General features: G+C 43.9%; 1 protein-coding gene across 2 annotated transcripts in view; it reads right to left on the bottom strand.

Annotated features, from left to right (window-relative positions):
• Window positions 1-914: 914 nt before the first annotated feature.
• The window catches only part of LOC147438357 (S-adenosyl-L-methionine-dependent methyltransferases superfamily protein), a 33,399-nt gene continuing 17,048 nt past the window's right edge, over window positions 915-17,265 (bottom strand). Inside the window, exons 3-6 of one of the 2 annotated variants that reach the window (XM_086487657.1) lie at window positions 10,332-10,524; window positions 9,411-9,484; window positions 1,911-2,066; window positions 915-1,809 (exon numbers count right to left, since the gene is read on the bottom strand). In XM_086487657.1, coding sequence (XP_086343783.1) covers window positions 1,665-1,809; window positions 1,911-2,066; window positions 9,411-9,484; window positions 10,332-10,524 — 568 coding nt within the window. In that variant the 3' untranslated portion in view covers window positions 915-1,664. Of the gene's footprint in view, window positions 2,067-9,410; window positions 9,485-10,331; window positions 10,525-17,265 lie in introns of both variants that reach the window. The other variant, XM_086487656.1, reaches the window with a different exon arrangement.

The raw sequence follows: 17,265 nt of genomic DNA, 5'->3' as shown, positions 1-17,265 counted from the left end.
ATAAATATGTACATAATAGTGCTTTTTTGCTAGCTTTTAACTAAATCAGTAAGAAAATGGAACAATTTAGCCAAACAAAAGTGTGCTTTTTTCTAGTTTTTAGCTAAAACAATAAGAAAATAGAGCAATCCCACAAAAATATGATTGCACAATATTTTTTGGTCACTTTGTGATTTTTCTAGAGTGTGAATTTTTGGTTGAATTTTGCTAATATTCTAAAAAGGTTTTAAAAATATTAATAAACAGCCAGGAGTCTTTCAAATGACTACTCTTGGAGTCCAAATCAACATATCAACATAATAGAATAAACATTTGGAAGAATTTGAAGTATGGCAACGAAAAGCCTGATCAACTACTCAAACAACAGTGGAAAAACAGAAGCAGGCCTACACAAGTCCAAATCAAGTTCATTCTGACCTGGCGGTATAGAACACAACCTGATAACGCTACTAGGTAGGGTCGAGCAATTTGGGGTCTGCTCCAATGGCCAATTTCAAGCTCATTTGTGCCATTAGACTGTGTGTGTGTGTGTGTGTGTGTGTGTGTGTGTGTGTGAGAGAGAGAGAGAGAGAGAGAGAGAGAGCGCTACTTTGCAACGGAATCCTTTGAGGTAGCATGCCACCAACACACCCTCTTCCTCTGAATAGACATTAGAGGTACGATTCCAATACATTAAAGATCATTTCTATTCATGCTTTGGGGATGGCAAGTTGTGGATGGGTATAGAATAGAGCAAGTAGAAAAGAACAGAATCTGGGTAGAAAAATGGAATGATTCGGAGCCCATTTCACACCACATTCAAAGCCTAGTATAGAACCATTTTGTGGTTAAACAATGTATAACTTCTTTTGAGATACAATGATGACCATCATGACAGTGCTCAGAATTTGATTCTAACTTCATAGGCAACTTCGAGACACTTACAATAACACTTTTATTTGTTCAGATCACAATTGTGGGTCCAAAATGACCACCATATCATCAGATTTGGTGGAAGCCCTACAAAGCATCATTTTTCACCAAGGCGACAAAAAATGGACCAAATTCACAGATAGGTTCTATGGACTATGGGGATCCAATATGTCTAAGTAAAATTTTAAAAGGGATACCTACAAGGGCTTTAGACCATCATATGGGCGAAAAGATGCATTGTAGAGCAAAAGAGTGCAAACAAGGAAAAATATAGTGCCAGGGTTGCGAATTCTCGGCTCATTAACTGCACCAAGCTACAGGTAAGCCGCAAAAGTTGTCATGGTAAAATTTTGATCACCAAGTCGACTCCGAGGCCAAGAGGTGCGCTTGAGAAACCTCCAAGCTATGCAGACTCTCTACCACAGATCTACAGCTCAACAATTCTCAAGAGAAGTACACAAACCATTGAGCTCCAAAGAACATAAATTTTCCTCCGAAGATATCAAACGAATCATTGAGCTTAAAAGAATGTGACAGACAAAATAAAGCGTTCAAGCAGAGAACCTTAAACAGCTTTAACAACCAGCTCTATCAACTGGAAGGCTTGTCATACACTTGGCTCTCAAGTAACCTGCTGACTGGGTGCGACTCCTGTTCGAATTGGAATCAACAAGAACAGATGGCATGCCTTACTACTTGAAAGAACAGTCTGAAAGACAATCCCAGAAATTGGAAATGTAAGGTGAAAACTTCTAAATATTTGGAGTTCTAGAATCTTTTTTGACAAGCACGAACAGCCGCGGACACAGTGGTCTATTCAACCACTCCTGTTGACTGGAGATCCAGCTATCACTAGGCAACCCAGCAGAAAAATCTCGCACAGCTTCATACTCCTCCCTATGATTTCTATGTTAGTGAATACTGCAGCTAAATAAATATAGTGAACTCCCCCGCCCCCCAAAACGGAAAACAAGAAGCATTTTAAAGGGAGAAAAGACCTGCCACCAGCATGCCCAACATAAGAAACAACAGTAATTACACCTCCCAGCTGCAGCAAGGTTGTTGCACATCCCAATGCCTCTACAGTTGTTCTAGCCTTTGTTATCATTCCTTTCGCACCTCCAGGTAAATAGCCGAGATTGAAAGCAACAACACTGCCATTCAGCAACACTCTCTCTCTCTCTCTCTCTCTCTCTCTCTCTCTCTCTCTCTCTCTCTCTCTCTCTCTCTGTGTGTGTGTGTGTGCACGCGCGCGCGCGCCAAACTTGGTACCCTCTTGTATTACGTAATCAAAATTACAAGCCCATAGGCATACAAGGATAACGTATCTAATAGTGAAAAAATCCCTAAGATATTCAATGATTACAAACCAAAGGAGAAAAACTCCCAGTGATACAAAAGATGGGTGATACAACAAAAGCTAGGAGCAAGGGAGTGAGGGAAGAAAGAAGTAGAGAGCTGAAGCAGAAACAGACCACCCTGATATCGAGAGGAGGCCGAAAACTCCACCAAAGAATCTCCGATAGCCAACTACAGATCTCCAAGGCCGTATACAATGGTGCATCCCATCAGAAGAGACATCACCACCGCAAGAAGACTCTGCACCGGGAGAGAGATAGCCTCTAGCTATCCCAGCAGTTGTGGCCAAAAGTCTTGATTGAAAGTCATGCTCCACCGTATGTTGGGCATCGTGGAATTGATGCAACAGTGAAGGCAGTTGAGCCATTCTTTTATTGGCCAGCTTTGGGTCGAGCTAATGCTTTTGTAAAATCATGTTAAGTATGCCAAAAGGTTAAATTTGATAGGTAGAAAGCACCGCGAGTGTTACAGCCATTTCCTATTCCTGATAAAGCATAACGATGGAAGAAAATGAAGTCAAAACACGTGACATTTATGCGAAATATTTTCAAGTACCATGGGATACCTCGGTCAATTGTCAACGTTAGGGATCCACGTATGACGACTCTTTTCTAGAAGGCATTGTCTGAGAACATGGGCACTACGCTAAAGTTCTCAAAACTTTCTTAATTAAAATCCACAGTGACTTGATGTAGCTCAATGGAGCAATATTAGAGCATGGTTCATGATGCTCCGGTGAGTAGTTAATGAATCGTTATCTATCTTTCTATACAAAATTTAAGTGCAGAAGTTTGTGCTTGAGAGTACAACAGAAGACTTCTATGTTTGATATATGTGCGATAGCTAGGTTGGTGGGATTGTGTAATCGTCCAGCACTACAATCCCCGAGGCATGTATATATTTGATTCCCAACTTGGATTACATGTGATGTCGATGATGTCAGCATGTATTTATGGCATGCAAGCGAGGTCACTTGCAGTATTTCATGAAAACTTACCTTCTCTCCCGCCTCATGTAGCGCGATGATTCCACTCTCGTGCATCTCTCCCCCCCTTAACAGATATGGTAATGCCCCACTAGTTGGGCTTCTCAGACGACTATGAACAGTCTTGTGGGTTTTATGCGCGTTTGCCAAGGCAAGGGCCTTCTGAACAAGAATCAGATTAGCTAATTGTTGATCCCCCACAGGTACACACAGTTCCATCGCGACAAATTGTGAAACAAGAGAATTTTTTCGCATGAAAACTCGTCTAAATCAAAGGGGAAGTGTCCCATTGCGAGTCGGAGCTCTTGAGACACTCATAGACATGATTGCTCCAACCAAAAAGATCCAAAACACAGAATCACAGCTTGTTGCGATTATTTGCAAGTTTAGGTTTTGCACCAAACATGCAAGATAACACCCGGGAGCCTCGGGGAAGCCTTGGGGTGGTTATACAAGAGTTTGGGCACCTCCCAGTGACCAAAGCAGGAAATTACACCATGCTGAAATTGACTTACAGCTCACCGAAAAGCTTCTAAAATGCAAGGAAAATCCGTCCTAGACTTGTACTTTTGACCTACTCAGGTTTTGGTGCAATTATGTTGCCGAAATTGGGTCAAAAACTTGCAATTTCAACCCTTGACGGGTTTGGACAGCTAGGTGGGAATTTTGTCTCATTGTTCGGATCATTTGTTTTCAATTGAATAAAGAAATATCGCAAGGGGCACTAGTCTTTATGTAAACACTTCCGGTGACGGACCGGATGGAAACAAAGAAACAACTACAAACTTCACACTTTCATACGTCAAACACTTAAATATCTGGGAGAGAAGAGGACACTCCTTGACGGAGTTCCAAGCCAAGACACGTTGGCCCCAAAGATTGGCGCCCTTTCAGTATTTTTTATTATTACACTTCGCAAAGTACAACTCCTAAGGGTCCAACTCTCTTCGAGACTCTGTTGTCCCGATGCTCTCAAGGAGTGGCCTTCGGACACTCAAACTTACAAGGGATGCCCAAAAGCAAAACCCCAAAATCATCTATTCTAAAAGCACTCAAGTCCAAAAGCATTTGCATCCAAAAGTTCACGCAAACAACTATTGAAATTTGCCAGCGAAAAACGCAAAATTCCGTACAATGTGGCATTGTTAGTGCCACATTGTTAGTGCGATTTGCATTGTTAGTGCAAATCGCGGTAATCCGTACAATATCGCCACGTGTCACTGTCATGGCAAATTGCGGGTTCGTACAGCCAGCCACGTCAGCAAGAATGGTCACGCTTCATACACTACACCATCCATATTGCTCCCAACTACAAAACCATGTTCTTCGCTAAAAGGGGAAACCGTAGTCACACTTACATATTTGAGCCTATCGCCTTGTCAACGATATGCACTATCCGTAAGGTGCAGCGGAAGTGAATGTTGAACTTTGCTCAAGATGAGTGCTCCGAACTGTGCTCAAGGTTCCTTTTACTTACGGAAGGAAGCGCCTTCCGTTCCTTCAGTGAGAGAGTACAATGGACACAAACAAAGTGGTGAACACTGTGAATGAAGGTGCTAAGACTGAGAGATAGAGAGAGAAGAATACGACACCAGAATGTTGTCAAAAACTCCTCCGAAGGCCCCACTCTCTATGGCGAGAGCGGTCTACTATTGATTCCACAAATCTCTACAATGCTTGGACTTGCCGACGATGTTGATGACAATGACGACGAGGACGAGACGGGCTGAAAACTGAAACTGCTAAGGGCTGAAACTGCAATTTTTTATCTGCTGAACTCTGACTTTATGTCGGTGACGATGTCGATGGCGACAATGCGATGACTACGCGCTGAAAACGCAGATGCTGAAACCTGCGTTTTCCGGGCTGAAATTGCAAACTTCGCGGGATCTGATCGTGCGGCGAGGATCTGTTGTGGGAAGGTGAGATCTACAAGGTCTGGGACTTCTTCTGTGGGTTCTAACTGCTGAAAAACTGAAAACGCTGGTCTATGGGCTGATTCTGTCGCAAAGATCTGCAAAAACGCTGAGGTGTCAGGCTGATGCAAAAACGCTAGGGCTGATTTGGGCTCTGTTGTGGAAATCTACTATCTGCTGTGGAAATCTGCTAACGCTAGAGATGATCTGCTGTCTTGCTGCTGCCAGGGTTGATCAAAGTGCAAAAACACCAGGCTGCTGGTTCTATGTGAAAACGCTAGGCTTGCATCATGCAAACGCTAGGTCTTCAGTTGGGGGGATCTTGCTTGAGAAGTTGCCTGATGAACACTGGGTTCCTGCTGCCGCTTCTGCCCGAATTGCTAGCGCTAGGTTTTTACTTACTGAATATGCCCTACCTAGTTCCCAACAAAAGTCACTTAAAAATAATAATAAGTGAAAAATGTCAAAAATAGTAAAAATAGGTCTATGCACTGTAAAAATGCTCCTGATGTGTTCTGATGGAAATATGATGGTCATGTTGTGTGCAATCAGAGGATATGCATCTAATCTAAGTGTCTGGACATGCACGGTCTGCGAACAGACTCACAAAAGTGCCAAATCACTTCCTATTCTAGACTAACTGAACTGAATTGAACCCTTGTCATAAAGTAGCTTGTCCACGTACACATAGGGTTAGATGTACACGTGACATCCCCTCCTTTTCAGAGTGAGGTACTGCTACCGAACTGTATGGCGTCGAGGGAGATCGCCAACAGCGTCTGGAATCCTAGAAAGGACTCTTCGCCGACCCACTCTGATGCGTGGGTCATGCGATACTTGAACTTCATAAAGGTCTGCAACACTTGCTTCTCTGGGCCGCACCGAAAGCGACACAAAGTGATCTGTGGCTCCTTTAATGCTCAAATTTGTCGATAGTCACGCATCTACCTTCTTCAAAAATCTCCGAGGATGAAAATTCCTGAAACCACTTGCAACACAAAAAAAATATGAACATATCCATTCCATGTAAAGTGACTGGAAAAATTCTATTCTTTCGGACAAACTGTGCATGCAATGCAGATGAACATAAGGACGAAGTGCCAAACCTTTCATCAAAAACACGCAAACAATGGGGTCGAATCTTGACTTTTTGATCTAAATCAATCAACTGTGGCAAAACACAATGGAAATGCCTATGCTTGATGCTCAATCTTTCTTATGCTCTTTCTGATACTGTGTCATGCCAAGGAAGAGACATGGAATGTGAATTCCTTGGGTGCAAACATTTCATCTTTTCATGAATAATCCGAATACATCCGTGCTCATTCATGAGTGAATCGTGCTCATCGTACAATGTCATGCCTATGAAAAGGGATCACATAAAGACGCTGACTAAAACACAAGAAACGATCACGAATGAAACAATCGAACAATGCCTGCTGACTAATCATTCGAACACATAATACTTCCTGTGGGGATTCTTTGGACCTCAACTCGAGAGCCAAGATCGGTTCTTCGTGATCGATCGAAACTGCAATGAGGTTAGCTTTGCTAGAAAAAGCATCTACTAACACATCATCCTTATGAACAATCCCATCATTTTCAAGCAAACTATCATGCTTGTGAGAAATCACATCTTTATCATGCAAATCATCATGCTTATCATTATCATGCAAATCATCGTGCTTATCATTATCATCGAAATCATCATGCAAATCATGTATGTCATGCTTGGGAGAAGAAGGACGGAGACCCCTTCGCAGCCTTGCGCTCACACCAAGGTTGCTTTTTCTCACCTCACGTCGATTGGCCGGCCGCTAAGTGCACGGTCTGTTCTCAATGAGTGAAAAGAGGCACTAGAAGACTGAACAAGCCCTTCTTTCTTGGGTTTCTTGTCACTCTTCAAAAACACGATTAGGAATCAACACGCCCAAGAGGACTTTGGTTACGTGCGACCTCAACAAGCAAAAAAAATTCTTGTGGTTCTTTCCTTGAGTGATACAGAACACTACCAAAGCTCTGATACCAATGTAAGGTGCAGCGGAAGTGAATGTTGAACTTTGCTCAAGATGAGTGCTCTGAACTGTGCTCAAGGTTCCATTTACTTACGGAAGGGAGAGCCTTCCGTTCCTTCAGTGAGAGAGTGCAATGGACACAAACAAAGTGGTGAACACTGTGAATGAAGGTGCTGAGACCGAGAGATAGAGAGAGAAGAATACGACACCAGAATGTTGTCAAAACCCTCCTCCGAAGGCCCCACTCTCTATGGCGAGAGCGGTCTACTATTGAATGCACAAATCTCTACAATGCTTAGACTTGCCGACGATGTCGACGACGATGAGGACGTCGACGAGACTGGCTGAAAACTGAAACTGCTGAGGGCTGAAAACTGCAAATTTTTATTTGCTGAATTCTGACTCTATGTCAGTGACGATGTCGATGGCGACAATGCGATGACGACGCGCTGAAAACGCAGATGCTGAAATCTGCGTTTACCGGGCTGAAACTGCAAAGTTCGCGGGATCTGACCGTGCGGTGAGGATTGCTATGGGAAGGTGAGATTTGCGAGGTCTTGGACTTCTTCTGTGGGTTCTAACTGCTGAAAACTGAAAACGCTGGTCTATGGGCTGATTCTGCCGCAAAGATCTGCAAAAACGCTGAGGTGTCAGGCTGATGCAAAAACGCTAGGGCTGATTTGGGCTCTGTTGTGGAAATCTGCTATCTGCTGTGAAATCTGCTAACGCTAGAGATGATCAGCTGCCTTGCTGCTGCCGGGGCTGATCAAAGTGCAAAAACGCCAGGCCACTAGTTCTATGTGAAAATGCTAGGCTTGCATCATGCAAAAACGCTAGGTCTTCAGTTGGGGGGATCTTGCTTGAGAAGTTGCCTAATGAACACAGGGTTCCTGCTGCCTCTTCTGCCCGAATTGCTAGCGCTAGGTTTTTACTTACTGATTTGCCCTACCTAGTTCCCAACCAAAGTCACTTAAAAATAATAAGTGAAAAATGTCAAAAAAATAGCGAAAATAGGTCTATGCACTGTAAAAATGCTCCTAATGGGTTTCTGATGGAAATTTGATGGTCATGCTGTGTGCAGCCAGAGGATATGCATCTAATCTAAGTGCCTGGACATGCACACTCTGCAAACAAACTCACTTTCTATTCTAGACTAATTGAACTGAACCGAACCCTTGTCATGAAGTAGCTTGTCCACGTACACATAAGGTTAGATGTGCACATGACACTATCGTAGCCACTCGGCTTAGCTCCCACTCCCTTCGATGTGAGAGGAGGCGTTGTGGCAATGGAGAAGAGTCAAATCGACTGCGCACAATATGCTCACTGCAAGTTCAAGAGTCTTGAGTACCACACACTACTAGAGTGCTCAGCTTTTGGTCACATCCAAACTTGCTTCCCTCACATTTTTAGCCATGACTTAGACCTACACACTTTCCTCTCCCAACCACAATGTGGGCTCTCCATTGTGACTCTCATCACCACAATTTTGGAGCATCGAGAGTCACTCATCATCCACACACATACTACATCACATGTAACTTTGGTCCCATAGGTCATATTTGACCTCCGAGGACGATAATAAAATCTCTCTCTCTCTCTCTCTCTCTCTCTCTCTCTCTCTCTCTCTCTCTCAAAACACACATACACATATACATAGTCCACTCACATGCACATATACATACACGCCTTTAAACGTGTGTGTGTGTGACGTGTGAGCGAGCGCACCACACATAGGCATCATGCATGTTTAATTGTACACATGCAGGCATCCAAGTGTCGAGCCTTGAGCTTGTTCAATCTTTTTCATTGCAATTGGCGAAGGAAAAGTCATATCTGAAGATGTGATATTAATACAAACTCAAAACTCATAAATGGAGTTTGAAAGATTTGAGAAAGGTTACAATTCCTTCTTATTCAGATTTGACAAAGGAATTTCTTAGCTTGAGAACAGTTCTTGGATAAGGTGTTTATATATTTATTTATTTATTTATTTATTTATTTTATTTTTATTTTTATTTTAAAAAAAAATCGTACGCGTGCATACAATCACACAAATGCGCACCATACACATGGACCTATATATGTAGGTGTGTACATAGTTGCACGCCTACATAAACACACACACACACAAAACATGCACCCGTGTGTGTGTGTGTGCGCGCGCGCGCGATGCATGCACCTGCATGTGCAAATAAGCAAAAAGAAAAACAAGAACTCAACCTCACGGAGTTTTTTTGTTTTATCACCTCCCCAAGCCTGCTGTGGCACATCTGGTGTAAGCACACACGCTCCCTCTAACCTCGAAAAGCAAACATCACAATCAAAATTGCACCAAGAAAAAGTTGCAACTTACAAAAAAAACCAAAACAAAAGATGACTGCATAAACAAAGATCAGATTCTTTGGACAGCATTGCATCATTATACTTTGAAGCTCATCAAATGCACTCCATATAATGTTTTACTTGCACCTGCAGGTATGACTACCACATTAGAGAAGCAAAAAGCCACTATGATGGTCACATCACTAATAATCATAAGGACAGTTAACAGATCAGGCTAGAGGTCTTGCATCTGAGAATGCATTTCTCATTTCAGTTTTGCGATATTCAGCTTGCTATGAATAAAACTCCTGCCTTTTGAAGACTCTGTAAGATATTTCAATTTGTCAATATGATGCGAGCCTTGAGCTATTGGTGAAGCACTTAAGCTGAGGAACTTGTTCATATTGTGCAAGCATGAAGTACATAATCTGCAACTAACTGGATTACTAGTTCCGAAACCATTACAAGAGAAGAAGGCAAGAAAAGATTGTAAACCTTGTCTACATGCAGGATGAGGGTGATGTGGGTAGAAAAGCATGTTCTGCATCCTTCCCCTTCGGTTAAAACGAATCATATGGCTTCCTGTTGACATCACATTTATGCTACTACCTCCACAAACCTTGACATACCCCTCATGAAATAAAAGAAGAACTCTCATTTCATATGGTAGGGATCTTAATATGAGGAGCAGAAACCATATTTGAAATGAGACTGCACCTAAACTCAATTACTGATAGTGAACAACAACTAGCAGGGAGTAAGACATTCTCAAATGTGCGAAGTGGCAAGTTTAGTGCAACTCGTAGATATTTGTCTAACCTGGTTGGCATTCAGCTCTTTGTCCAAAAATGAAGAAGTGTTCTCTATTGCAATCGTCTGCAAATCAAAACCATAGACAGAACCTTGATTACCCTCACCAGACACTAACTTTGCCAAAAATGCTGTGTCATGTCCATTCCCACATGTGGCATCTATAACCGTGTCTCCAGCAGTAACAACTTGCTTCCATATTCTGCAAAACATAGCATGAAGACAACTATCAACAAAAAACAATGCCATATGGTCAACCAAGATGTAAGCATGTAAACCTCCTCTTATAGAAACCAAAAGCGCCAAAGATAGGTAATATGCTCTGCAACAAATGTCAGAACTAGGGTTGTGAAACTCACCTTTGATACATCACATGCTTATTACTGCCCAGCACAAAGATAAAATACCACTTTTCGGCAAGAGATTGTAGAGAGAGAGAGAGAGAGAGAGAGAGAGCTGACCCGAAACGGCCTGGCCCCTTCACAAGAATAATTTTATTCCTCCAAAATTGCAAATAGGTTGAAAATTTCTGCATGGAATCACCAACAAGCAAGAGCAAACTAGTGCTTGGTTTCAACTCGCTTGCACATGTGGTCTCACCCACACACACGTACAAGTGTTGGTGTCACGTGCACATCTAACCCTATGTGCATGTGAACAAGCTAACTCCTATTTCTAGGGTTTAGGACAGCCTAGGAAGTGTTTTGGCACCCTTGTGAGCCTATACACAGGACGAGCATGTCCAAGAACTTTAGAGTAGTTGCATACCCTCTGATTGCACATGAGCACAGTCAATGTCTGCTAGGTGCAGGCATTGGAGAGTGTTTGCATAGTCTAGCATCAGTAGGTAGATTACCTGCATGTGAAGCACCTCTAATAAGTGAGTTTATTAACTTGATTATGAGTGACATTTAGCCCATTATTTATAATCGTGGGTTTTTGGGTTTTTATTGGCATTGCCCGACCCGGCTTTGATTCCATATATTCTCAAGCATAAGTCCACTACACGCAACACAAGCACCAGCACCAGCACCAGCACCAGCATGCCCTGGCATTTTCCCTAGCAGTACCGTCAGCATGTCTACGTTTTGCACCAGATCAGCATACAAGATCCAGTCAGCCTACAGCACCCCATCAGCACCAGCGTTTTCAGTTTTCAGCTCTAAGATTCAACCCTCAGATCAGCCAGTGTTATCCAGCTTTCGGCCCACCTCGACATTGGCCATAGCCTCGCCGATGATTGCAAATCCCATCACTTACCTTAGCGTTTTGCATTTTCAACCCTTAGTCTTGCAGATCCAAGCCCCTATAGCAACATCGGCACCTCAGCATCTAGGACCATTGTATCAGCATTTTTCACAAACTGTTGACGTGTCAAGCCACTCAAGACCCTAGCCAGCTTGCAGATTCTAGCCGAGGGGCCTAAACCCTAGCAACCTTCTGCTCACAAGAAATATTCAGAGAAGGAATTAGAAGAGGTGGTTGATGCACGGATTGCTCAGCTTTTTGACGCGCAAAACAAAGCTAAAAAGCACGGCAAAAAGCAAAAGAAAGGCACTGACTTCCCGGTTTATTTGGGTCGTCAGTCGACATTTGAAAAGGCAAAGAAACAGAAGAAGCGTGTTCGATTTGAAGAAGTACCCAGTTCTTCTTCTTCTTCTGACAGTTCTTCTAACTCATCTGACTCGAGCGAAGAAGACCGCAAAGGCAAAAAGCGAAGCAAGAAACAATGCTTCAGTAAATGGGCAAGAAAAGGCAAAGAAGTCTAAATCTCGCCCAGTGAGTGACAATTCTGCAGAGGACTCGTCTACAGACAGTTCAGACTCTGACGACAGCAACTTTTATGCAAACAAGAAGAATTTTATAAAGCCAACCAATGTGACTTTCTGGAAGATAAAAGCAAGAAGGTCCGCTTCAGGTCTTTCAGGCATTACGAGATCACAAGTTAGTGATTAATGCGAAGAAAAGTGAAATTTTCCTACCAGAGATACTGTCACGAGGACGTGGCAGCTGTTAACTATGTCACGAGATGTGGCAATTGCTAACTTTGGTTGTTGGTTTCTTTTCAATGGGTTTTGTTTTATTTTTGAGACCCTCTTTTCGAAGTAGCAAACAATCGGACATTGTATGGCCAATGTGAATGGTAGTTTCACCCGCAGATGGGTAGTGGTCGACACTAGAATTGGTATAGTAAGAGGATGTCTAGGCTCAGAGCAAGATCGTGTAGGTCCCCCCGTCGCACTTAGCAAGTTGGTGGATACTAGGAAGTGAACTCAATAAAGGCATAAAGTCAAGGTGGGACTACCAGCAGAAAATATCCGACAGTTGGGCCACATGCACTTATGGATGCGGTCCCAATGAGGATAGATGGTCAGATCACCACAGGGAGCCCAATGGAATCATTTCCTAAAATTTAGGGAGCTGCTATTTTGGGCCATGAAATGTGTTCGCGTCATTACCTCCGATATGACTAGGGGAACATTTTACAACTCTGCCGCAAAGTCAACTGGGCGACCAGTCAGGAGATTTTTAGGCGGCAACCCCGAAACGGGCAAAAGCTTGTAAATGCGCCAAGTGGCACATTTCTGTGCACCTGCCTCATGCAGAAGAAGTGGCACTCAATTTTAAGCTAGGAAGAGGCCTCATTTGCATTTTGTCACAGGTTAAGAGCTATGGAGTGCTTTCTTTCCCTCTTATGTACAGTGTGGTGCTAGGAGTAATGCCTTGCACGCTACACATTGCTCTCTCTCTCTCTCCCCTACGTGCAGTTATGTGATGCCCCACAAGAGGGCTCTTCATTTGACTCATGTACAGCTGTGTGGGTTCATGTTTTTGTGCAGAGGCAAGAGCCTCCTTGAGCAGGAACAGGGGTAGCTAGCTGCTACTCCAAAGCAGGCACCAGCGAGGGTCATAACCTCACAGTACACGTGCAAATCCAGCATTGTGTAAGTGCAGAAAATTGACAGTTTTTCAGCCATACGGACGCCAGAACCCTTGGGAATCATGCCCCGCTGGCAGAGAACAGTTCAGAGATTGTTTAGGGCTGGAAACAGGGCAAAAACCAGTAAATACAACAATCTAATTTTGGGCAGGAATCAGAGGGTTTACGTCAGTGCAAGTGAGATCCAGCAAAGGAATTGATTTCGTGCAAGTTTTGGGGCTGTTATGCTGCCAAAATTTGGCCAAATCATGTACTATCTAGCGGGATACAGGTAAAGGATTCCCAAGACTCTACCTTGTAATTTACCCTCTCAAAGTATAAAGAAATACCGAAAGGGGCGCCAATTTTGGGGCCTACAAGTTGTCGGCGTCTGCTCGGGGCATTCTAGCTTCCAAGCCGTGTGTACTTAAGTGTTAATTCCCGTCACAGGTTTCCTTTGCACGTTCTCTCTGTGCGTGTCTAAAATAAAGAATTTCACGTGAAAGCCAACGCCTACCGCCCCACGGACCGGTTTCAAGGTTCCGTTGCGGGGACATCAATCACTTTTTCCTCATAGAGTGAGCCTTGGTTGTTTTGGGTAAAGACACAGAGTGCAGGAACGCGGGATTACACTATGGCCAACAAAGGGAAGGGCATTATGGAAGAGGGTTCCTCTTCAAAGGACAGATAGGAAATCCCTACGGTTTTCGAGATTGGCGAGAGCTCACGGCCACGTCAGTCTGTACCTCCTGTCAATGTGAATGTCCCTCCAGTAGTACAGGGCTTTATGACTGGGCAACTTGAGGATGATGTGTTCAGGACTCGGCTAGTTGCCGCGGTGAATGTCTTTTCCGCAGCTGGTGCAGAATCCAAGGTTTATGGAGTTCTTGCAAGCGCCACCAGTGTAACAGCAAAATAGGCAATCTACACCGCGTACGGAGCTTGTGGAGGCTCAAGCCCAGGTACTTCATGCGGCTCAGGAGGATAGGGAACACTCGCATGTTACGGAGTCAGGGGCTCCAAAACAGGTTCCTCCCGTGCTTGAACAGGTGACTAGAACGCCTATTCCACAGGTTATGCCAGTTCAGCCCGCCACCTTTCAGAGCCAGCATGCTGTCTTGGATGGACAGGGAACTGGATACTAGGCTATGCACCCACTTTTTCCACCACCCACGGTATTTCATGGGTATTTTGGGGGTGGATCAGTGTTCCAAAGTATGGCTGGTTATGCGCCTGGAAGTCAGTCCTACATGCCAAGAACAGTGTTTGGGGGTATACAAGGCATCATGCCAAACCCCATGTATGGTAGTATCGGCATGCAGTAGGATTTTCTATGCAACCAAGACCAATTTGGGGTGCCACAGGGTCATTTTGGCATGGCTGGTTTTCTGTACAACAGCCAGATATCGCACCTCAAACGCAAAATGTGAATGGCCAAGATGTGCCGATCGTGCCTACTACAATGCCCATGTTGCGGACCATTCCTTATGACAACTTGTGGGCACTAGAGAAGCCAAAAGCTTACAAAGAAGGTGGTGCAGCTGTAAAGTTTAGTACCTTCAATGGCTTCGAGGTTAAGACAAAGGCTCTCACTTTCCTCCAGCAGTTTGATACAGCTTATGCAGGAGGGAATTTCACAGAGGCCTCTAGGTTAGGAAAGCTCCCACTTTCTTAAAGGACAATGCGCTTACATGGTGGACGACATTGTTAATGCAAGGACAGGCACCCGCCACTTGGGTTTACTTCAGCAAATGTTTGCATCTGCTTGGCTGTCAAAAGATTTTGAAGCCGACGTCATGACAGATTGGCACCAGCTTACTTCAGCTTCGTACAAGAGCTTGTTGGAGTACAATAGGAAGTTTTGTAAAGCATTACTCTCAGAGACCTCCTACAGATTTGTGCCATTGACAGAACAGATAGAGAAGTATTGTTGTGGGCTGCCTATAGGGCTTCGCGATTACTGTACAAAGAACAAAGTGGCTACCCTCACTCAGCTTATCGAAGTTGCGAACACTGGTCTTGCCTTGTTGAAAGGAGAGGACAGTGGGTTTCTGAGCAACGACAAAGGAGGGCAGCAAAAGAAAAATTCAGCAAAGAAGCCCTTTGTGAAAAGGGCTCCTGATGCGTCATAGCGGTCAGAAAAGGCCACCAAGGACAAGGATTCAGCCGGGACATTTGGAGCGCAGGCAAAGAAACAGAGAAGGAAGCCATTTGTGCGCAAGTCGCAAAGAAGGTCCTAATGGCTGAAAATAAATGCTTTATATGCGAGCAGCCTCGTCACTTTGCTACCAACTATCCACAGAGGAAAAGATCAGTTGACTCTGATGATAAAGAGGACCAGAAAGGCAAGAAGCCTAAACCCACGTCAGGTTTAGTACCAGACATGGTGGGTGACACGCCCAGTACCGATGCCAGTGAGTTATGCAAGACATGGAGTAAAGTTAGGGATCAGACGGCACTCATCTTCTTTGATCAGCATGCCAAAGCCAACTTTATCTCACCAAAGTTAGCTATGAAGCTGGGCATCAGAGCTGAAGAGATGGGGTACACAGCACAGGCAAGGTTGGCATGTCCTGGCCACTCAGAGTGTGTTACTCCCATCATTGGAAAGCTGCGTCTGCATATTCAGTCGTATGTGGACACGGAAGAGTTCTACATCATGCCGCTGGAAGAATGTGATGCCTTGGGGATCCCGTGGATGTTCCGAGTGCATGGAGTCTTGGATGCCTACAACAAAAAGATCACTGTACAGCATAGGGGCAAAACTCACATCTTGGATGTAAAGCTTAAAGGAGAGTCGGTCCCTATTGTATCTGCTTCTGCTATCACTTCTGTAACAAAGAATCATCTTTCTGTGTACTTGATTTTTGCATGTGATGTCTCAAATAGTGATCAGTCAAATTTATCTGTGTTAGATAAAGAAAGGTCAGCATTTTTACAAAACTTTAGTGACTGTTTTTCTAATTCATTACTGTCGCAATTGCCACCAGAGAGACCTGAGGACCATCGGATAGATTTGGTGCCAGGGTGTAGCCCACCAAATAGACCTCCCTACACGGTTAGTGCGGCGCAGCAGAAAGAGATTATGGGCATTAGAGAAGGGGCTGATTCAGCCTAGTTCTTCACCCTTTTGCTCCCCAGTGCTCCTAGTGCAGAAGAAGGATGGCTCATGGCGCATGTGTATTGACTACCGTGCGTTGAATAAGAATACCATCAAGAATAGGTTTCCTATTCCTAGAATTGATGATATTCTCGATTGTTTAGAGGGTGCTGCAATTTTCAACAGAATAGACCTTAAGAGTGGGTACCATCAGATTCGTATAAGGCCAAAGGATGTGCACAAGACTGCGTTTAGAACGACATTTGGTCTTTATGAGTTTCTAGTGATGCCGTTTGGTCTAACGAATGCTCCTGCCACGTTCAACAGAATGATGGACCTGATTTTCCGCTCACATCAACAGTTTGTTGGGACGTTCTTTGATGACATGATAGTCTATTCAAAGAATGAAGAGGAGCATAGGCGTCACTTGACCATTGTGTTCGAAAAGCTGCGCAATCACAGACTAGTTGTCAATCCTAAGAAAAGTGAATTCTTCCTCGAAGAGATCCACTTTCTTTGCCACATAGTCTCAAAGGATGGTGTCAGAATGGATCCCGCAAAGGTCGAAGCTATTAAGACATGGCCAGAATTGAAGACTGTGCACGATGTCAGAAGCTTCTTGGGATTATGTTCCTACTATAGAAGGTTCATCAGAAATTTTGCAGAAATATTATCGCCTCTTCACGCTTTGCAAAAGAAAGAGGTCACTTTCAGATGGACCCAAAAAGAGATTTCAGCTTTTAGTCTCTTAAAGGAAAAGATCCAATAATTGTTTTGCAAGATCTCAGGAAGTCTTTTGTGGTCTCCTTTCAACAAGGTAAGAATTTGTGACGCGTGTGGCAGTAGCATCGCAGCAGTGCTAATGCAAGATGGACGGGTAGTAGCTTATGAAAGCCGAATTTTGCAAGGGCCAGAGAAGACTA

Source organism: Adiantum capillus-veneris, chromosome 17 (assembly GCF_014529385.1).
Source record: "Adiantum capillus-veneris isolate H3 chromosome 17, ASM1452938v2, whole genome shotgun sequence".
NCBI lineage: Eukaryota > Viridiplantae > Streptophyta > Polypodiopsida > Polypodiales > Pteridaceae > Adiantum > Adiantum capillus-veneris.
This window is presented reverse-complemented; position numbering and strand designations above follow the sequence as displayed.